Source organism: Leptonychotes weddellii, chromosome 10 (genome assembly GCF_054177405.1).
Source record: "Leptonychotes weddellii isolate Sample4059 chromosome 10, ASM5417740v2, whole genome shotgun sequence".
NCBI classification, from domain to species: Eukaryota; Metazoa; Chordata; class Mammalia; order Carnivora; family Phocidae; genus Leptonychotes; species Leptonychotes weddellii.
The window spans coordinates 87,846,977-87,869,281 of record NC_138378.1 but is presented as its reverse complement, the minus strand read 5'-3'; the positions used below and the strand labels follow the sequence as shown (position 1 = coordinate 87,869,281).

Sequence of the window (22,305 nt, the reverse complement as noted above, 5' to 3'; positions counted from 1 at the left end):
TGCTTGATTTAGATGGGCTTCTCCAATCTGATGACTTCACGAGTACCGGGAAACTCTGTCTCTGGACAGCATCCCCCACCCCCCATCCCTCTTTTCAGCCCCTGATTACCAAATCTGTATTTTTTGGCATTCTGCTTATCAGTTAACACCTCTTTATAGAATCCTGTTGTTCAATGCTGTATTCTGTATTTTTACCAATCTCGCAGTTCATAGAAGAGCTTTTTTTGTTGTTTAACTCATCTGCTAAGTTTCTAATTTTAAACATGTCTCATTTCTTCTGTATCTTGTCATTTCTGGAAATCACATTCTTCATATTCCTATACTCTCATTTCTTTTAACAGAGAAAACATTTCAGAATATAAAATAATACAGGATCATTTCAGTCTGTAAACCTCTGCAGGTTTAATATGGCAATCTGAAGGTCCTGGCTGACTCTTGTTCATGGTGGCTTTCAGTTTTCATATTTGTTGTTACAATCTATTTGACTGTGAATAACAGTCTTGGAACTGTTACTCCTTTGAGGCCTGGCTTGAGGCTGATTTCCTCTACAGAGGATCCAAGTTTTTCTATTTCAGCTGAGGGAGATTTCTAAGTAGCAGTGCCAATTTGAGAGCCAAACCTGTATAAAGGAGCTTCTGATAAATTCCCAGGGTCAAGATGTTTCCCACTGATATGGGCAGATATGTCTACTTATTTTTTCTAGGAAATTTATGTTTTACAGGTTTTGGCTTGAAGAGGGGGCTGGCATTAGGCAGGGATCTTTGACCTCCTACCTGAGCACATAGGAAAAAACCCAGGCTCTAGGCCTTGTCTCTACTACTTGATTTCAACTTCATTCCTTTTATTTAGTATAACGATAGCTGTCTAAGAGAATCAGGGAGATACAGAAAGGTGCCTTCTTGATGAATTTCTTCCATCAGAAAGGACTATTTTAGATACTACTATTCTAAAATTTCTAGTAATTTCCTTTTCCTTTGTAAACTTACTTTATGAAAGGCCAGAAAACAATGTGTTTCGATCGCTCGGAAATACCTTTTTAGAAGAACCATTTAACCAGTCACTATTTGTTTTTTGTTGTTGTTGTTGTTAACTTCCACTCTGAATTTAGCTAATTGGTGATGTTTCTTTGTAGAGGTGTGACAAGGTTTCCACTTGGCTGGGAAGAAACTTATTTCCATGTTAGCATTATAATAACCACAAATCACTACAGCATCTAATTTCTTTGCTTTTAAGATGAGCTCCTGCAGCAACCTCTTACACTTGTAACATTTGAGAAAAGTCTGTTGAACCTACAACCGGAGGATAACAATGCCAATAAGTGGAGTCAAAATATTATATGAATACTTTAATGCAAAATGCTTAACACTTAAAATTAGCAAAGCTTCATTTAAATTAAAACTCCATTGAACTAAATAAAGATGGTTAAACCCAAGAATTGTACAGTAGTTGATTTCTGCTATATAATGCCAGTCCTAATGCAACACAGCAGGAACTGCATCATTAGCTGTCACTTCCTCCGTCGCTCACCTGAGCCCTACAGGCTGAGGGAGAGGGTACTCCGACACACACAAAACAAAATACAACCAAATAAACTGCGCAGTGATTCCTAATAGTTATAAACCCATTCTGACTAAGCTGTCCAACCCCACAGCTGGGGAGTAACTGCAGGTATTGTTCCAGAGCAGGTAAGAGGTTTTGTTTTTACAGAATATGGTAGAAGTTCTGCACTAGGTGAAAAGTCACAGTTTAAGGATGCATGTTCTGTAAATAGTTCCTACATATACACATTTAGTGTGTGTAAACACTAGAAATATACATTAGACAGAGTACCCTTACCAGTTGGGTACAGTTTAAAAAAGAAGCTGAGGTAACATGAATCTCAAAGTCCACAGGAATCCTGCCTGAAGAGTTTGATCAGCTGCCAGGAATTCACTTCCAATGTACAGGGGTTAAGGAGTCTCTGGGACCCCTAGGGTTTGCCAAAACTGGATTCACTGGCTTTCAGCATAGCAACTGCATCTTTCACTGCATGGTAGATAACATTCTTCACCTAAAAGAACGGGAGAAATTATGGTCAGTTTACCACTATATCTAAAATCTGTCACTAAGACCAAACATTTCCCCTGCCAGTTTTACTACCATTCTCTCAGTTAAAACTTGGTATTCAAAATGTCGGTACTTAAAAGGCACCTAGACTCCTTTAGGCTAGTATGTCATACACATTTTAAACACATGCCTCCTTTTCCCCCTTCCACAGGTTTTGATGTCCTGGTGAGTACAGGGAGAGGCAAGCCCCAAGGTACAATTTTTCAAAACTTTTATGTTCCCCTAGTTTTCCAAACATGAAACTATGTTACATAATTCACTACTGAAAGCATCTTTAAACCCACTCACCGAGATCTTCTTTGGATCCCAGAGATTCTGTGCTGCTCTACTCAAGGATGAGAACACAGCACTAAAAGTCTTTGTTCAAGACCAATGTCTGGCAGTTGAGCCAGGATCAGAAGTCAGATCTATTTATTCTCTTTCTTTCTTTCTTTCTTTTTTAAAGATTTGAGAGAGAGAGACCATGTGCACTCAAGCATAAGCGGGATAGGGAGAGGGAGAGGGAGAGGGAGAGAGGGATTCCCAAGCCAACTCTGCACTCAGTGTAGATCGGGCTCAATCTCACGACCCTGAGATCATGACCTGAACTGAAACCAAGAGTCGGACACTCGACCGACTGCACCACCCAGGCCCCTCAAAGATCTATTCATTTTCAGTACTAAAGTCTTTCTCTTGGGGCATAGTCCTTTAGAGTATAAACAATAACAAACCAAAGTGAGACTTCCTCTATGTTCATTCCTCCTTGGCCTAAGTAGACAGTGAAACTACACATGAAGCCAGTTTATCAACTCACTGTACCAACTGTGACATGGCCAAGTTCACTGACTCTCTTTAGGTCAGTAATGGGCCATGAAGCCAGAGAGAGAGAATGCCAAGAATCAGTGCTATTTTTACCTGTAATTTATCTTCATGATTGGTATGAGTCTGTGACAGATAACGGAATTCCTGAGTAAGCCAGAAACAGTGTTTAACATGCTCTGGAGAAACAAAATCTTCAGCCACTTTAATACAGCTATATAAGTTATGAACCTGGAAAACACAAGTTATATCAGTAACACATATGCAAAAGTTCTCAGTGTAAAGAGAATAAAGAATAAAATAATGTTTCTTGCCTGATGTGGAGCTCCTGCTGGAATAAATACCACATCCCCAAGAAACTGTACAATAGCCCAGCCTTGAACTCCATACTCTTGATGAAGACGCTTTCTTAGTGATCGGTCTAAATACCAGCTCTGATCATGAATGGGATCATGGTCTGCTGGGTTTTCTTGACCTTGCTCTTCTGATACCTAGAACACATTTGAAATATTATGAAACTGAGCAACACACTGAGGCACAAGGAGGGCATTCCCCCACCCCACCCCCAGGCCCCCGAATAGTGTGGACAGTCAGTAGATGTCAGGCCTTCCTTAACAGGCAGCCCCCTGGCAGAAAGAGACAGGTGATACTCGAAGACATTAACTGAAAGAACCAAGAGAAAACTGAAAGAAAATGTGGTTTTCCTTCTGTCATTTCCAATAATCTCTGACTGGCAGTCTGCATATTTTTCTAGATACTACGTTTGGACAATATTTTGGTCTAGACTTTTGAATGTAAGTAGGCTCGAGTTCCTTAGAAACAGACTGTTGTACTGCCGTTATTAAAAATCTATATTCATTTAACAACCCGAGTTACAGAGCAGTCCCAAAGACAGCTATAAATTAAATCGGTTTATTCTAGACACAGTATTTGGCAGCAGTATGGAGACCAGCAGGTTTTGGAAGAGTCAAATGATCCTAAGTCAGAAACAGCTTGATTCAAACCAATGCTGGTTAAGGACCTACTTGGCACCAGGAAACAGGCTAGGGGTGTACACATCTAATCCTTATGAACTGAAGAGTATCAGCCACAGATACTGGATGCACCCATCTTTCCAGCTGCCTAGAACTTCCACACACAGCCCTTGCTGAACAACCTGACAACCACTGGAAACTTGGAATCTTAAAAGCCCCTGTATCCTGGGGCGCCTGGGTGGCTCAGTCGTTCAGTGTCTGCCTCCGGCTCAGGTCATGATCCCAGGGTCCTGGGATCGAGCCCCGCATCAGGCACCTTGCTCGGCGGGAAGCCTGCTTCTCCCTCTCCCACTCCCCCTGCCTGTGTTCCCTCTCTCGCTGTCAAATAAATAAATAAAATCTTCAAAAAAAAAAAAAAAAAAAAGCCCCTGTATCCCTTTCCAATGGCCCTTTGCAAGCTAAGGGCCACAAGTAATGCCTGAGGCTTTCCTGACCTACTACTAAATGAGGGTGGACAAAACCCACAGGGACCTAAGTAACTCACTCAGAACACAGGTATCAAGGGCCAAGGAATTACACATGAACTTCTGAGGTACTTAGATTTTTAAGGCAATAAAAACAAACAGATGCTAAACAATCAGAGGAATGGTTCGGACCTGAAGGGAGAGCACAAAAATCTCCAAATGCACTATAATGTAAAACACAGTCATAACACAAGGCCTCCTCTTTTGAGAGGTGTGAACCTGATCATTTTGAAATCTTTGTTCCTCAGCGAACAGCTTCAGCCTAGTCAATCTGATACGCAAAGATTAAACTTCTGAGGTTATGATTATTGCCCAGTAGCCAGTCAGTTCTCAACATGGAGTAATTTCTAACAGTGCTATTCTCCACGCCTCTCTTCACAAGCCACAGGATAGAAAGCACACCTTTTTAAGGAATTCTCGTATTTTCTCTGTGTCCTTTGCAGCATATATGTGCCAGAGGGCTCCTGGCTTCTCTTTTCCTTCAATAAATCGCTTTATTGTGAGTTCATCAGAATCTCCATCTTGGATGGTTTTAAGGACTTCTAGAGCAAGAGAAAGCAAATATCAGACCCCAGTCTCCAACTCAGAGAGTAAGCCTCACTTCTACACTTAGCACCCTACCTTCTTCTTGGTCACACTGTCCTTTGGGAATTCCCACATACACCATGACATTAGCTGCATCAGATACGTCTAAGTGAAGATTTGTGGTTCCGTATTTCCTGTCTTCTGGAGTAATTAATCCTGTCAACAGAAAACACCTTAAATTTACGGAGATGACGAAGGCTGCCACTGTCTCTCCCACTCCCTGTGAGATACCTGGTCACAAGATTTAAAAGCTGCCTTTATATAATCATGTAAAAGTAAGAGAACAATATTTAATATTAAGTTATGTTAACCTTTCAACTTTGAAAGAAAATAATCTCATCAAATATTTAATTATAAAAATAAAAAACCAAGTCCTACCACTAGGACTTGTTTATGATGATAGGCAAAGTAGGTCCCTGGAAGACCCTCCTGTGAAGAGCAACTAAAAGTCCAGGATGAAATTATTGAAAAAAATTTTTTTAATGAAACAATGTGCTGGCGAGAGAAGAAGAAATACTCCTAAGCCAAAAAACAAGAAAGCAGGACTCGGGAATGGTAAAGTGGCTCCTAGAGCTGGAATTTGCCAAAAGGACATGTGCTCGACCAGTTCTCAAGCTTTGGTTGTCACAGCCTAGAGTACTCTGGGGCAAAACAAAAGGCCCAGGACCCACTCAAGATGGGGAGTCTAACAGAAAGCCCCCTCACATACACATAAAGCTGGGACCTCAAATGGCTATACACTTAGAACAAGACAGAACACTGCCCAACGCATTCCTTGGTTCCTTCAACTGTAAAAAAAAAAAAAAAAAAAAAAAGAAAAGTGGGGAGTGGGGGTAGTGAGCCACAGCATGAAGTCCTGGTTGGTGCTCATAGTCTGAAACTTTCATCTCTTACCCCCAGAAAAAGACTCGCCTTCTCGGCAGTCACGCTGAGGCTCACCGAGCCCTGTGTTCACCGTGGACGGCCCGCCCTGATGTGAAGACCCTTGAATGGGCAGCAGAGAGAAGCATGGCTCATAGGGGGCAGGCAGAGGCTGTCTGCTAACCCACCAGCCCCTGAAACAGCTCTGTTTTGTTTGGAGGAGGCCAAGGGACTTCCCTCCGGCTTGCCAGAGCCTTGCAGTTTGAGGAGCAGCTCGACACAGGAGAGGACACCCCATAACTTCACCCTGGGACAGTAGCCCTAAGAGCCCTGTACTGTAGCGATTTCCTTTCTTTCCATTTAGCTGAACTATCAGCCCTAGGAGAGGGCTGAACATTTAAATATTTAGGCAAAATCAAAGGATAGGCTTTAAAGGAGTTATCAAAGGAGATTTGCTTTATTTTTTGTTGTTGTTGTTTTTATTTTACTTATTTACTTGACACAGAGAGAGAGAGACAGCAAGCACAAGCAGGGGGAACGGCAGGCAGGGGAGAAGCAGGCTCCCCGCTGAGCAAGGAGCCTGATGCGGAACTCGATCCCAGAACCCCGGGATCATGACTTGAGCCAAAGACAGCCGCTTAACCAACTGAGCCACCCAGGCGCCCCAATATTTGCTTTAAAATGGTAAAGGAAAAACAGAATGGGAGGGAATAATGAAATCATGGCAAAAAATTGATAGCTGCTATAACTGGGGGGTAAGTACATGGGGAGTCACTGTATTAGACTTTCAAGTTCTGAGTGCATTTGGAAACTCTTTCTGTAATAAAAAATAAAAAAATTAAAATGTAAGAAGAAAAAGCAATTAATAAAATAGAAAGAAAATGAATGAAATGGACAGTTATAAATGATAGCATGGATGATTATCCAAAAGTCTGATTCTATTTATGTAAAGCTCAAACACAGGTTAAAACTGAAAGAATATTCTGTGGGAATACAAATACATACAGCGGCGTTACAAACGTACAAACTGCAGGACAGCAGGCAACCCTGCGGGAGGAAGGAAGACATGTGATGGGAGAAGACGGGGGAAGCGCGAACAGGTCTCAGAGCTCTGTCAGGCTGCCTGCTCCTTGGCCAGTGCCAAACGGAGGAAAAGAGTTGTGCCAAACAAGGAAGGAAGCGACACCTACCCAGCTATCAGCCCCACACTCATCCACAGGCAGCTACGGGCCACTGCAAGCTGATAAAACGGTCTCTGAATGAAGAGAGCCTGAGCCTAAATGGAAGCAAGATTATAAAAACATAAAGCTCCCAGGGAAAGGATTCCCAGAATATAGAAATTCCTGGAACATAACACCATGGACAGTTATGAAGAGTACACGAGCTGACACAACAGGGACTGCTGGGTGACAGCACTGGGGTTGCAGGGAGAGCAGTAGAACCAGCCTGGAAATCAGGAGACCCAACGTCCTAGTCCCAGACCTGCTACTGACTGCCCCTCATACATCCTGAGCAGGTCACTGTCCCTGCCACTGTCCTGAAGTCCTGGCCCCCATGGGGAAATCTGGTGGTGGTACGGGGGATGGAGAGATGCGGACTCTCTCTCTCTAAAGAGCCTTTTCACGCTACTCTGCCTGAGGAGTCCCAGCTCAATCAATCATCCAACCTTTCAAAATGATTGCTCTTTACTGTTTATGATAAGGTGTAAGATGTTTGAAAATGAACACATTTTCATCATTTTCAATCCCTAACTGCTGACTCCGGATGGGAACAATTCTGTCAGAGGTAAAGCTTGTACAGAGTAACACTGCCATCTATCTGTTGGTGTCTATGCTACCAAGCTATTTAAACCAAGCAATTTATTCTGAAACTTCTCAGGTAACCACTTCTACCCCATAGAGCTTCATGAGGCCTACAAGGCATGGATAATCACTATGCAACACTACACCATTTACTTTAGTGGAAAAATACTTTCATTCACATAGGTTCATCGCAAATCTCCGCTGGGAGCAGCGTACATCCCGAGACCCCAACCAACTAGCTGCTCCGAAGGGCTTGAGGGAAGGAAACTCAGCAGCCCCACAGCGTGTGCAGGGCTCTCTAAACTGAGACCTGAAAAGTAAAGGGAATAGGCTGGAGGACTTCGCCTGCTGTGTCCTCTCTCTCACAGACCATTTCTCACCCTACCCTGGCAGAATGCTCTCAGGCATCTAGGCTGTGGGAGCTTCCCAATATAAACTCCCTTCTCGAAATGTTCCCTGACCCCATTCCAGATGGATATCCGGACTGACACCATAACAGAAAAACTGTGGGGCTGAGATGCAAGCCCTTGCTCCTCTCATCCCCCAACAGTCTCTGGAGAACACAGCAAAGATACCAAAGGGTTCTGTCCTTTCTTCAGGAGGGCTGCCACCCTCAGGTCTGAGAGACTGGGCGTCAGAGTAATTATGGGAGACGGAATAAAATCAAAGAAGTAATTCTAGAGGACTGGAAAAATGGGGTCCAAATAGTATAAAAGACTAAAGCAAAGTCAGTAAATGATCCAAACAACTGAAACTTCATTCAATAATCAGTAAACAATTCCTTCAAAACAGCCAACTATAATCAAGATCTAAATAAAGACCCAACAGAAAACTGGTCAAGGTCACAGCAATAATGATAAAAGACAACTCTGGAAATCATTCCGAGGAAATCATTCTCTATCCTGTGCAATCCTCCGTGTTGGGTAGTTTACTGAGTCATGTCTAAACAATGAAAATCCAATTCAGAGAGTGCTTCTGATACTAACTTAAGTAACAAACTACTACCCCCAACACGGGGGTATTTAAGTGTGGCAGATGTTAAAACCAGCTAGCAGACTGACTTTAAAATGAGTAACAACAAATCAAAACCATGATGAGATACGATCTCACACTTGTCAGAATCACTAAGGTTGGCAACAGAGGAAACAACAGGTGTTGGCGAGGATGCGGAGAAAGGGGAACCCTCTTGCACTGTTAGTGGGAATGCAGGCTGGTGCAGCCACTCTGGAACACAGTATGGAGGTATCTCAAAAAGTGAAAAATAGAGTTGCCTTGTGACCCATCAATTGCACTACTGGGTATGTATCCAAAGGATACAAACATAGTGATTCGGAGGGGCACATACACCCCAATTTTATAGCAGCAATGTCCACAATAGCCAAACTATGGAAAGAGCCCAGATGTCCATCAACAGATGAATGGATAAAGAAGATGTGGTGGGGCGCCTGGATGGCTCAGTTGTTAAGCGTCTGCCTTCGGCTCAGGTCATGATCCCAGGGTCCTGGGATCGAGCCCCGCATCGGGCTCCCTGCCCCGTGAAGGGCCTGCTTCTCTCTCCCACACTCCCCCTGCTTGTGTTCCCTCTCTTGCTATGTCTCTCTCTGTCGAATAAATAAATAAAATCTTAAAAAAAAAAAAAGAAGATGTGGTATATATATACAATGGAATATTATTCAGCCATCAAAAAAATGAAATCCTGCCATTTGCAATGACATGGATGGAGCTAGAGGGTGTTTTGCTAGGTGAAACAAAGTCAGACAAAGACAAATACCACATGATCTCATATGTGGAATTTAAGAAACAAATGCTTGAACATATGGCAGGGGAAGAAAAAGAGAGGGAAACAAATCATGAGGCTTTTAACTACAGAGGAAAAAACAAACGGTGTTGGAGAGAGGTGGGTGGCGGATGGGATAGATGGGTTGTAGGTATTAAGGAGGGCACTTGTTATGATGAGTGCCGGGTGTTATATGTAAGTGATGAATCACTGGATTCTATTCCCAAAACACATAGCACTCACTATATGTTAACTACCTGAAATTTCAACAATAAAAAAATAATAAAAATTTTTAAAAATAATGAGTAACAAAATTAGATTAATTTAATGATGTACCATACAACCACTAAAAAATTATCACACTAAAAACTATTAAACAACACAAAGATTTTACGATAGAACATAAGATGTAGAAAAGAGAAAAATAAAAAATCACACACGCCCTATAACTGCAACTATGAAAAGGAAATACACCTACACATGAAAAGGAATGAAAGGAAATATGCGAAACTGAAGCCCACTGCTGTGTGAAGTGTTAGGACTATAGAGGTCTTCCATCTCCAACTCCCCCAAAAGCAATTTTCCAAACATTCTGACATGCTCTATTCCCATTAAAATTTTTTCAAGTTAGCCATTTCTTCCTCACCGTAAGCATTATACATCTTGGGACCAAGATCTGGCCTCACAAAGTAGTTTGGCAGCCTGGAGGCCAAATTTAGTTTGCCATCTCTCCGTGTGTACTCAGGCAGTGGAATATTGGCCATCAGATCATCAAACCTAGGACAAGAGAATCAACCATCATTGTGTGATCTGTTTTGTTCCTTCTTACCAAAAGGAACAAATAAAAATATCTGTGCTTGTAAAAATGGAGAAAGCTTTCCTTGAACAATATTTAAGAGTAGAATTATAGTAGTTATGAACAAAGATATCTTCTTTCTCTCCCACAGCATGCATCTTTATCAAAATGATCTGAAATACGTCAGTGACTTCCTGATAAGAAGTGACACTCAGGAATGTACTACTATTCATTAGTTCTAAGGATCCTTTCCAAGGTTCAAGCTCAAATTAGGAAAATGGATCTACCAATTCAGCTGTCTTGCTATCTAATGCAATATCGTTACACTGAACCCTGAGAGGTCCAATCCCAATACTGCCTCCAAGTCAGAGGCCGCACAGCTCATGTGGCCTCTCTCTGGCCAAGCACTACAGTGGAAATGTGTGAAGATTCCATCAGTCAGCCAAATCTCAAAGTCAGTAACCTCTTTATCTCATTTAAAACACACATATCCAAAGACTGTAGTCTAAAAATAAAATATCAGCACCAGTAAAACTATTCCATATTTCATCTTTCCCTTTTGAAAACTTTTCTCACCACCTCAAGAAGAATTTATCCTACCAAGTCAAGGACAGAATCATCCCTCCCCCCTGCCAATAATCATACCTAGAAGGCATCATATCTCTAAAATCCTCTCCTGGTGGCCAGTCCTTAAGTTTCAACACCATTGGTTCTTTTTCATTTTTCAAGCGGTCTGAAAGGTAACCAGAATTACTGAATTTTACTATTCATAACTCAGAAACAGACCACCTAGTACACAAATATTATTTTCTTTAATATTCCCCTCCTGCCAACTGCCAACTGTTTTATTTTTACATTGCCAAGAAATCCATTCGTACCCAGGAGGCAGCACGGGGGTAGCAAAATAAAAATTACCAACTAATCTTTTCTAGATGCTTCTTAAAATTGTGGCTCATTCTTTGAGATTTCAGCCACCCCCTTTGCCCATTACACATAGTTGGTGTTTTGACAGTTGTCTGTCTCAGATCCAGTATCTTTCTTCTATACAGTGTTCTGGAAGAAGTGAGCAGCTCCTTAACTAATAAACAGCAATGAACTTTAACAGTAAGAGGTCACAGATGTTTAGTAGCCCAGGTTTTCTAAGGCTACCATGAAATAAAAATGACTTGTTTTGTTCAAAGAGACTGAAACCACCTGACGTTCTGTCCAGGGACAAGTAGGGCCAATAGCACCACGTAGTTCAGTCAGAACTGTTACCCATTGCAGGTAATGGCAAGGAACCAAGAACCAAGGAACTCTAATCGAAAAAGATGTTGGTAATTATGATCAACAGCAATGACAACTATTATTTCATTTCTTGCTGTGCTCCAGTCTCTGCCAAGTGTCTTAACCATTTAATCCTTACAACTAAACCCAATATCTCAATGAGATTAGACACCATTTAATATTCCCATTTGGGGACGAGGAAACTGACAGACACACCCAAGGTCATCCAGCTACTAAGTGGCAGAATTGGGACTGGAACCCAGGTTTGACTTCAGACCTGGTACTCTTGAGGACTAACATCTGTATAATGTTTTGTAGTCAACCAAGTACTGTCCCATAACCTAGTTTAAATAAGTGCACACTCCAGGAGGAAACAGAAAAATACAGGGTAACAGGGTATGTTCAGAATACCAGCAGTATGTTAGTGTGGGTGGTGTGTTGGGGGTGTGTGCAACAGAATCATCAGTATAGAACGGGCAAGCTATAGTTGACTTGGAGCTGTTTTCACCATCTGCCAGCATGAGGAAGTTTGAGTCCCAGGAAAATTAAGTTACCAAGCTCCTATACACAACAAGGACATATCAAGAGACAGGATTTGAACTCAGGCCTCACTGGAAAGCTTCAAAAGACTTGTTGCCCAGACACAGAGTTTAGGGTCAGCTGCACAGCACTGCCTTGCCAGGTCAGGTCCCTTCCCGGGGCACCAGTATCTAGGGACTGAGGGAGGCAGGGGGACAAAGGCCCTGACATTTCTAACTTTAGCCCAACCTGAGACAACGAAGGGCAGTATGTGTTTCAGAACTCCCTGCAAGACTGGCCGAGGCTTTGTTGAGTCTGCACTGTGGCTGACTCCTTTTCCTGCTCTCTCCTCTGTTTCACAGATGCTGATCCCTAAGTAACCATCTTCTGTCTGAAACTCCATTCTCAGCATCTACTTGTGGAAAACCCCATCATGCCTTGTATTAAAAAGTCAGCTACGGGGCGCCTGGGTGGCTCAGTCGTTAGGCGCCTGCCTTCGGCTCGGGTCACGATTCCAGGGTCCTGGGATCGAGCCCCGCATCGGGCTCCCTGCTCGGCGGGAAGCCTGCTTCTCCCTCTCCCACTCCCCCTGCTTGTGTTCCCTCTCTAGCTGTCTCTCTCTGTCAAATAAAAAAAAAAAAAAAAAAAAGTCAGCTACAACTTTGTTATAGTTTGTTGAAAGTATGAGCTATAATCTATAAATGTGGGTAAAATGGAATAAGAAAGCAATAGATTAAAAGGTGTGTGTCTAAAAAAATGAGAGTGATGAATGAGTGAATCTGAATTACGGAGAGTCTGATGAATGAACTGGCCAAACCCTCCAGTGGGGATGGGGGCCTGTGCTGATGTGAATCCCCAGGGCCCATCATGAACTCGATGTTCCTGGAAACAATTTACTGACTGGCCAATACACAGAAAGGGCCAAGCCTCAGCACTAGACACACAAACCTTCTTACTGCCTCAACGGCCCCTAGCCCAGATGCAGTAGGCAGTGACCAGGATACCCCGTGTTAAATGCATTCACATTCCCTGGCATCTTCAGGTCTACTTATCTTGTTAAACAGTAGTTAAAATTTTTAAAAGCAAAAAGGATGTATGAGGGTGAGACACACATAAAACCACCAGCCTTGAGTCACAGGCCCCGGCTTTGTGCTCCCCTCCCCCTGGGCATAAGTGAAAGCACAGAATTTCTGTCATGGGATAGAAGTGGAGCCACCTGGAGTACAGATGACCAAAACCTCACCTCTCTAAGGAACTACAAAGTGAATGTTGCCTTGGTTTGAAAGCATAACTTTTAAAAAGAAAGGGGAAGAAGAGATAAGACACGAATTTTAAACTCCAAGATCACGGACAATGCTGTTGTTGCCACTGAGGGGCTTCAGACTCCTGCTACTCCTGTGCCCTCCTTCCACATTCTAACTCCCTTAAAAGGGCTTTAATACATACTTGGAACATCTTCAAATCCATCCCAGAAGTCTCCTACTGTGGCTCCTGTGATGATTTCATTGGTCCTACAGTTAACTAGGTCGACTTCCTGATTTCCAAACTCTTTCCTGAAGGATTCAGGTTTCCAAAGGTCAGTGTTCAATTTATGATGCACTCCTGACACCATCACTGGCTAAAAGAGAATGAAGACTTTAGTTTGACCTCCTCCAGGTCTGTCCCCAAACCAGTGGCAGCCCCTTTTCAAACTGCTGCTTGTTTGTTTCTCTGTGGCTGGTCCTCAGTGGCAGATCCCGAGGTGACAGCTTAGTGCTCTGAGCTGCCATACCACTTCTTGTTTTCATGTGCTCCTTGCTCTCAAACTACATTAGTAAGCTTCCAGAAGCAAGGATCCCATCTTATGACTCAGAGGCCATTACTCACAGAAGACCAACAGCAAGTCTCAGGACCAGGCAGGGAATGTAAAGGAGAGACAAAGGTGGTAGGAGTGTCCTGTCCAAAAGGGGTGCTGCCATTGGTCTCCAGCCTGTTGCTGCCAGGCAGGAACATGGACCTGCGGTTGCCAAGCCAAGCATCCCAATCTTTATGTGCAACAGCCTAACTAAAATATTGAGAAGTTCAATTTTTTTAAACATTATGGAATCCAAACAAAACTTGGCTGGTGGATTATACTCAGCCTGTCGTTGTCATCATGAGCAAATCTTATTAGTTAGTTATACAGGGCTGAAAAAAAAGGCAGGAACTTTTTTTTGGTTAAATACATTTCTCTATTTGGCAATTCCCCAAGTCCTGGCCTTGTCCAAGAACATAGTGTCCCTTTAGTGAGGACTCCATTTGGCTCCAAAGAGAAGCCAAAGATCCAGAATACAAAAACCAAAACAAGAAAGCAGAGGAGCAGGTCCACAAAGCCATGCATCTCCCAAACCATCAACCAAAATGTAAGCTGGAACAATGCAGGCCCCTGGGAGACCACACACCAGCTCCAAGAGGACACCACATGGCTCTGGCACACCTAAAATTGCCTTCAGCATAAGCGTTTTAATTCAGGGAAGAGGGACACGTGATTTTGATTGTATTCTGTCTAATCCCCCAAGCCCCATCAGCCTCTTAGTCTTGCTCGCACTCCTCCTGTTGAGGTTTATCACCCAAGAATCACATAGCCCAGAAAGCATTCATCAAAAACCCAAAGATGACTGGTTTAGAAGCAGTCAAAACCTCACTGGAAGAGAGCTCAGGAATGTCTGCTGTAAAAAATAACTCAGAGCTACAGTGCCTTAATTATATTCACCCTAAACGATAAAGTACAAAAAGAGCAAATAAGGTATATACCACTTACAAATGAAGGGTGGTGGGGTGGGGGGCAGGACTGTCAGAAGCCTACTAAAAGAACTGAGAAAGGGGCTCTGAACTGGATTGGGGGAGCAGAGGCCCCTCTTACCTGCCCTTGTTTCCAGCACTCCCTAAACACATTCCAGTTGCTCTTGTTGTTGGGATCCTGGAGGCAGAGCAAGCGATTATCACACAGCCAATAGTGAGGAGTGTCAAAGCCCAGAATGCTGGGCTTAATTGTCAGTCCTTGAGGCCTCTTAGATAAATCAGAGGAAGTTTTATTTTGCACCAAAGAGGCAAAGATGTCATCAAGGATTTTTGGTGTATTCTTCAGTCCATTTTCTGTCTGAATTTGAGAAAGAACACAAGTCTTTAAATAGGTCATTGCCTACCATCAAAAAAACCCATTCCTATAATGCTAGGATAAAGATCAAATATCCAGAAGAGTCCAAGTCAGGGCCCTAAGACAAATAGGTAAATTCCCTTCCCCCACTTGACATTACAACTCACAGAAGTAGGTACAGAAAAAGTTTAACGAAAAAATGGCCCAGTTCGGTACTATAACCCTGTGAAGCCCACCTGCCAATGAAAACTTCTGCACCTAGGTGGAAAGCCTAAGATTCATATCTTCTTTCTACTGTCTGTTTCAATTTCTCTAGTCTCTTCCTGTTCTGACTCTATTCATTTTTACAAGACGGAATACAAACAATAAGGCAAATGTATACCTTTCCTGTAGAGGAATTCAAGAGATTTCGGAGGAAACCAGAATTGTTGTTGCTTACAGGTGTTAAAATTGTGCTGTTAAAGGTGTGGAGGACTGTGCTGGATTTGCTCAAAGGGGGGAGGGGTGGAAGGCATTTGATTTCATTCTTTAGAATTGGCATCGTCGGTTGTTTTTCTAGAAACAAAACCAAAAACATCCAGATGGAAAAGCATTCTGAAAGGCAAATCCCTTACTTGTCTTCTATTAGTAGAATTACTTTGGAACTTGGTTTTCATTTACTTCAGAACCAAAAAACTTAAGAGGATAAATCCTAATGAAATCACTGATTTAGACAAGGATTTTCCACTGGTATTAAAACAGTAAGTACCCAACATTCAAGGTGATATTGTTTTTTTTGTTTTAATTTTTTTCCCCCCAGTATAGCTGACAATGTTCCTTTAGTTTCAGGTGTACAACATTGTGATTCAACTTCTCTGTTATACTGTGCTCACTCAAGTGTAGCTCCCATCTGTCACCATAGGACACTGTTACAAGACCATGGACTGTAATCCCTATTGCTGTGCCTTTTATTCCCTGTCACCTTCATTCCATAACTGGAAGCATCTCCCACTCCCCTTCACCCACCCCTCCACCCCACACCCCCCTTTGGCAATCATAGGTCTGATTTTTTTATTCATTTGTTTTTTTAGATTCCACATGCATGAAATCATATGGTGCAAATGGTATTTTTTAAACTTCCATTTTCTATTTGTTTGCTCCTGGTATATAAAATTTTTATAAATTAACATTGTAACTAGCAAACCTGACAGATCTGTGTTTATTAAATACAGATATTTTAGATTTTTCACAGGTATAATCAGATTGTCTAAAATATCAACAGCTTTATCACTTTCTTTCCAATCCTAACATCTTTTTTTGTTTGCCTTACTGCAATAGCCAGGACTTCCAGTACAATGTTTAATAAAATAGTGATGGCAGGTATCCTCTTATTGCTGAATAGAGGCACACTGTTAAAAATACTCAACCAATTAAAAAAAAAATCAATCATTATGATGTTTGCTGTCAGTTTTATTGTAGAAACTCATTAGACTGAGGATGTTCCCTTTTGTTCCTAATTTAAAAGTTTTTTTTTTTTTTAAATCGTGAACAGGTATTGAATTTTACTACTTTCTGTGTCTTGGCACATGACTTTTCTTCTGAAGCCCTGCTTGGTCATACTGTAGAATTCCTTTATCTAGAGTACTGAAACTTTGTTTAGGATCTTTGCATGAAAGAAATTAACCTCCAATTTTTCTTTCTTATAACATAGCTAAAAAAGCAGAATCACATAAATTCTAATTTAACTACCTGACTCTAAAGCCTGTATTCTTTATACTGTCATCAGTATCCTAAGACAACAGCACAAATGAGAAAAATAAAACTGAAGCCAGAACATTCCAATTAGACAAAACAGGAACAACAGGGTAAGGACAGAAAAGTAGAAATCATTTATTAAAACAAACAAGTCTCAGCCTAGAGTCCTACTGTCAGCAGAAGTTCTCCCTTTTGGGACTGCATTTTTCTTTTCTTTTCTTTTCTTTTTTTTTAACGTAGGCTCCACACTCAGTGTGGAGTCCAAGACGGGGCTTGAACTCACAACCCTGAGATCAAGAAGTGAGCTGAAGTTAAGAGTTGGATGCTTAACCAACAGAGCCACCCAAGTGCCCCTTGGGGCTGCATTTTAAAAATACTTGAATTTCGGTCAGGTCTCCCTGGTGACTACAGGGAACCACTCCTTTCCATTCCACACACTTCTAATCACACTGTCCTCACAGCAACTGAGGCTGCCAATCCCCTCCGAGAATGGACTCAAGTTCTCAGGAACCCACAGGAAAGCAGGAAACCCTCACCCTTGTTTTCCTTGTTGACATTTCCACTGGTCAGGTCCGCCAGCCAGTTTAAGGGAGAGGTGCTGGCTGGACAAGCAGGCTTCATGCTACTGGCTGGCTTGGAAGCGGCTTCCCCAGCCACAGGCACTGGCTCCAACACCAAGGGATTCTGCTGGAACACGGCACCAAGAGTAGGTTTTTCCCCAGCGAAAGAAGTCTGTGTTGAATTTAAAAAGAGAGTTTTCCACAAGCTGAAACATTACATTTCCTTTTCCTTATCTTCTCCCCTAACAGCTCACCAGTAAGAGAGAAATATCCCGAACAAAACCACCTAACAGCCCTGGACATCACAATTGCAGTAATCTTATACTAATAGAGCAAAACTATTAAAGTAGAAGAGTTTTAATTTTTTTTCAGCTTTTAAGTATTACTGGTGAAAACAAAATACAGCAAGATATCCCTCCCTAACCCTTAATCAACCATTTCCTGCTCATACATATTTCTATCACTCCACCTATCATGTTGCTTTAAAAGGACCAGTTTGTGCCTATCTCCCCTGTGAATTCACAGTATCCTGAATAAGCACTCACAACATGGTTGCTGAATGAATGAGTGAGTGAGTGAGTGAGTGAGGCAGGGTAGGAAGGGTACAGCTATGATTTCAGAAGGAAATGAGATGCAGAGAAAAACAATGTTCTTTTGTTTTAGCATAGCATAGTAGGCTTTAAAAATGAGATGAACAGCTCTTAAAAGAACTCAAACATTTAAAAAACTAGACAGGGCACCCCACTTATTTGTGTGTTACTTATCTGCCTTGACTTAGCTGATGAGTTTATACAAACATAAGAAGGAAAAACAGTCAAATTTCTGCTGTGGTCCCAGCCTTTCTTTTACGTGTGATGGATTTCTGTGATACTCAATTATCAGTATTGTTTATTATTCCTCTGTTACTTATTTTTTTTTAAAGGAGGCTCCATGCCTAGCACAGAGTCCAGTGTAGGGCTGGAACCCATGACCCTGAGATCAAGACCTGAGCTGCTGAGATCAAGAGCCGGACGCTTAACCAACTGAGCCACCCAGGTGCCCCAATTCCTCTGTTACTGATGAGGACGCAGAAGCATATGTAAATCAGCTGATGTCATGCAACTAGAAAATGGCAGAAGAATTCAAATTCAGTTCTGAATCTAAAAAGCACAGCTCTTCTACCTCTACTGCCTTTCACACCACAGCTTTATGAAAATGTGGAATTCTGCTATCGAATACAACATGGGAGAAGACAGTGGGGTGAAGGGGAAGAAGGGAGAGAGAGGAGGGCAGACGTGATGGTGGAGGTGAAGGGAAGCTACCAGGAAGAGGCACATGAGCACCATGGAAATGAACATTTTTTATGGTGAGCGAGGGGTAAAGTTCATTTCAATATTATTTCCTTTAACCCTTCAAATATAAATATATATATATATATATTTTTTTTTTAAAGATTTTATTTATTTATTTGAGAGAGAGAGAATGAGAGAGAACACATGAGAGGGGATAGGGTCAGAGGGCAAAGCAGACTCCCCGCCGAGCAGGGAGCCCGATGCGGGACTCGATCCAGGGACTCCAGGATCATGACCTGAGCCGAAGGCAGTCGCTTAACCAACTGAGCCACCCAGGCGCCCAAATATAAATATATTTTTAAAAGATTTTATTTATTTATTTGACAGAGAGACAGAGAGAGCAGGAACACAAGCAGGGGAGTGGGAGAGGGAGAAGTGGGATTCCTGCCGAGCAGGGAGCCCAATGCGGGGCTCGATCCCAGGATCCCGGGATCATGACCTGAGCCAAAGGCAGACGCTTAATGACTGAGCCACCCAGGCGCCCCCAAATATATATCTTATATAGATAATATATACTCAATAATTTGAAAAGATTATCTTAACTCTGTAAAACATGAGAAGTTTTTTAAAAACCCACATAAAATTCAACAGCAACTCATTAAGTAAACCAAAATAGAAGACTTTTTGCTTTTTCAAGGAACAAAAATTAAAACCTACTAAAAGAGGCTACAGATGAGGTCCACAAAAATGTGAAAAGTGAGAATGGGTCCATGAAGTGTCACATAAAATGTAGAAGTTGTCTATTTCCACTGAACACTGTCCCCATGTTCCTTTCAAATATACTACAGAAATCCTTGGGTTGTTTGAAAAGACAGACAACAATCTCAAGGATGGTGAATCTAGCATAAATAGTATACCTGTTTTATGTCTTCCTTTGAGGCTGGCTTTGAAAAGAGTTTGAATTGCCTGTTTGAACAGGGACAATTTGCTTTTATTCCCCATTTTGCTCTCACAGAATGAACAATGTCTCCAACATCATAGAGGGCTAAAAAAAGGGCAGAGACAAACATCTCAACAAGGGTATTAGGTACTTTCAACCTCAACATTACAAAGCAGAAACTGGTATTTCCAACAGAATTACTTTCCTTTTTTTTTTTTTTTAAGCAATATGGTGCTTAGATTCTCTCCTTTTCTTCCTAAGTATGCCTTCCCCCGCAAATGCATCATTTTCCTTCCTTCTACAAAACTATTCACAAGACCTTAATCAAAAAGTTTTTGGGGCATGATTTAATATATCTTTGAACAATTTATGGTACATACTAAAATAAGTTATCAAGTAATTATACTATATAAAATAAAACCAAACGACCAGACCCTATAAGCTAACCAAAACAAGGGGGAAAGAAAATCAATGCACCACACGAAATACCTTTCCCAGGAATGATTTGCGTAGGCATTAGGTTCTCTGGTTCATGTATCTGACTCTTCACACATCTTAGCCAAGAGAAAGTCTTGTAGGAAGCACCTGCAAATAAATGATTTATAGTAACTGCTCCTCATGGACTCTGGCCCCAAATATTTCAGAAATCCATTTACCACAAATCAATAAAAAGCTTAATTTAAGAGTGTAAGAGGGGCCTGGAGGAGAATCAAGTCATTTCTCACCTTGTTGGCAATTCTTCCTCTTCATCCGGTAGCAATCCACACACACTCCAAACCCACACCTAGGACACACCCAGTGCAGGTTGAAGATGGTGGTGTCACACACATCACACATTTCCCGAACACCTTTGACAGCTCGCTTCCAAGCAACCTGTCCTACAAAAATCAATAAATCACTTAGTCTTGGGGGAGGAGAGGGTTTTTGAAATAAAACATGAAAGGGGAGGGAAACTGATGTCATTCCTCCCTCTTCTTGGAGTTCCCATCAACTCTGTTCAGCCTTCAAAGACCATCTCAAATGCCCCCCCTTTCCAACCTTTCCACCTCCACCATGAAGCTCTCCTGGATTCCTTCAGCATTCTCATCAACTTGTATTTGTACTTCAGACTCAGGCTTCTTCACACTGTATGCAGTCAGGTGTGGTTTTACCTCTCCCTAGGAAACGAAGCTCTGTACAAGCAGAATCCCTGCTTGAAGGGCTGAGCCTAGTCCCCACCCACTCTGCACAGTGATGGTACATACTAAGTACTGCAGAATAAATCAATGAAAAAAGCAGCAGTAATTACAGAAGCTGCAGTTCAGACACAGGTATTACACAGCAGTGGTTCTTTCACCTTTCAGATCATGAGCCCTTTTCAGAATCTGAAGACAGCATGGACCATGCTTTCTCCAAAGGAAAAAAAATGACTCAGATACACAAAGCCAACATAGATTGTCAGATTATTCACACAGGCCCTGAATCCACTCACACACAGCCTATGAAGAACTCCAGGGGGTTAGGGAACCTGGAGGGAGCAGCACATTAACTTAACAATAGTACAAAGTTGGTTTCTTCATGGACCAGAGTCAGAAACTTGATTTTTTTTAGTGTCAGTAGTGATGCAGGCATCCAGGACTGACTCACACTAACCAAATAACCAATAGGTTGAGGCATAATCCAAGATTCTACAAACTGGTATCTTCTGTAGCAGTGGCCAAGCCCTGATAACTAGACGGAGGGGCCTTCCAGGACTGGGTAAGACATCATACCCCTTCCCCCAGTATGGAGGAATGCCAAATCAGGTATCAGAAAGCTTCAAGGAGTATGTGCAAAGTGAAGACATTTTCCTGGGTCACAGAAAAGCCCAATGTTTGTTAACCAGAAAGCTCTTTTCCTCTCTCTCGAACAAGACTGGATCAATACTGTCACATTCTTGTTTTATGAAAAATACCTTTTTCCTAATCCAATTTGTGGTTTATTCATTCCTTCTTCCAAATGATCAAAACAGAAATGATCAACTTCAGTTTTTACCAAATTAATCCAACTGCTAAATGAACTTCTGCCATTTCATTATAATGTAATAGCTCAGCGTACAATACACAGAGCTTTAGGCATTTTATAAATGAGGTTTTATGAACTTTTCCTTGGTCACTTGGATTAGACTATAATATAGAGAGTTTTTAGATCTCTTAGCCACCCATTTAATGATTATTTGTCATTGAAAAGACAGGACAAATGTATAAAGGTTGACACCTGCTTCCTAATATTAGGATCAGAGGGTAAGCCCTCTAGGAACATCTTATGGTGCATTTGTCAATACCATTCACAGTGAGTTCCTCTCTTCAACCGACCAGCTTGTCACAGAGGAAAGAGAGGAACAGGATAATCAAAAAGGCAAGGAGGAAAAGTTAATCCTATTTAAACCCTCAAGGACAGAGTTTCTTAATTATACTCTTAAATGACAGCTATCTGCACCTTTTTCTTTTTTTTTTTAAGATTCTTTTTTTTCTTAATTAATTAATTTATTTATTTGAGAGAGAGAGAATGAGAGAGAGCAAGCACATGAGAGGGGGGAGGGTCAGAGGGAGAAGCAGACTCCCTGCCGAGCAGGGAGCCCGATGCGGGACTCGATCCAGGGACTCCAGGATCATGACCTGAGCCGAAGGCAGTCGCTTAACCAACTGAGCCACCCAGG

The 22,305-nt window shown here is 41.9% G+C and overlaps 2 protein-coding genes across 2 annotated transcripts in view; both read right to left on the bottom strand.

The window, feature by feature from the left end:
• Window positions 1-22,305, bottom strand: part of MRPL35 (mitochondrial ribosomal protein L35) — a 471,157-nt gene that overhangs the window by 235,800 nt on the left and 213,052 nt on the right. The gene's annotated exons all lie outside the window — the stretch shown is intronic.
• Window positions 1,331-22,305, bottom strand: part of KDM3A (lysine demethylase 3A) — a 54,360-nt gene continuing 33,385 nt past the window's right edge. The window contains exons 13-26 of the mRNA XM_081796726.1: window positions 20,354-20,506; window positions 20,118-20,213; window positions 19,606-19,733; window positions 17,394-17,589; window positions 15,506-15,678; window positions 14,890-15,126; window positions 13,455-13,626; window positions 10,869-10,956; window positions 10,074-10,204; window positions 5,024-5,143; window positions 4,805-4,944; window positions 3,219-3,395; window positions 3,001-3,135; window positions 1,331-2,050 (exon numbers count right to left, since the gene is read on the bottom strand). Coding sequence (XP_081652852.1) covers window positions 1,970-2,050; window positions 3,001-3,135; window positions 3,219-3,395; window positions 4,805-4,944; window positions 5,024-5,143; window positions 10,074-10,204; window positions 10,869-10,956; window positions 13,455-13,626; window positions 14,890-15,126; window positions 15,506-15,678; window positions 17,394-17,589; window positions 19,606-19,733; window positions 20,118-20,213; window positions 20,354-20,506 — 2,027 coding nt within the window. The 3' untranslated portion in view covers window positions 1,331-1,969. The remainder of the gene's footprint in view (window positions 2,051-3,000; window positions 3,136-3,218; window positions 3,396-4,804; window positions 4,945-5,023; window positions 5,144-10,073; window positions 10,205-10,868; window positions 10,957-13,454; window positions 13,627-14,889; window positions 15,127-15,505; window positions 15,679-17,393; window positions 17,590-19,605; window positions 19,734-20,117; window positions 20,214-20,353; window positions 20,507-22,305) is intronic.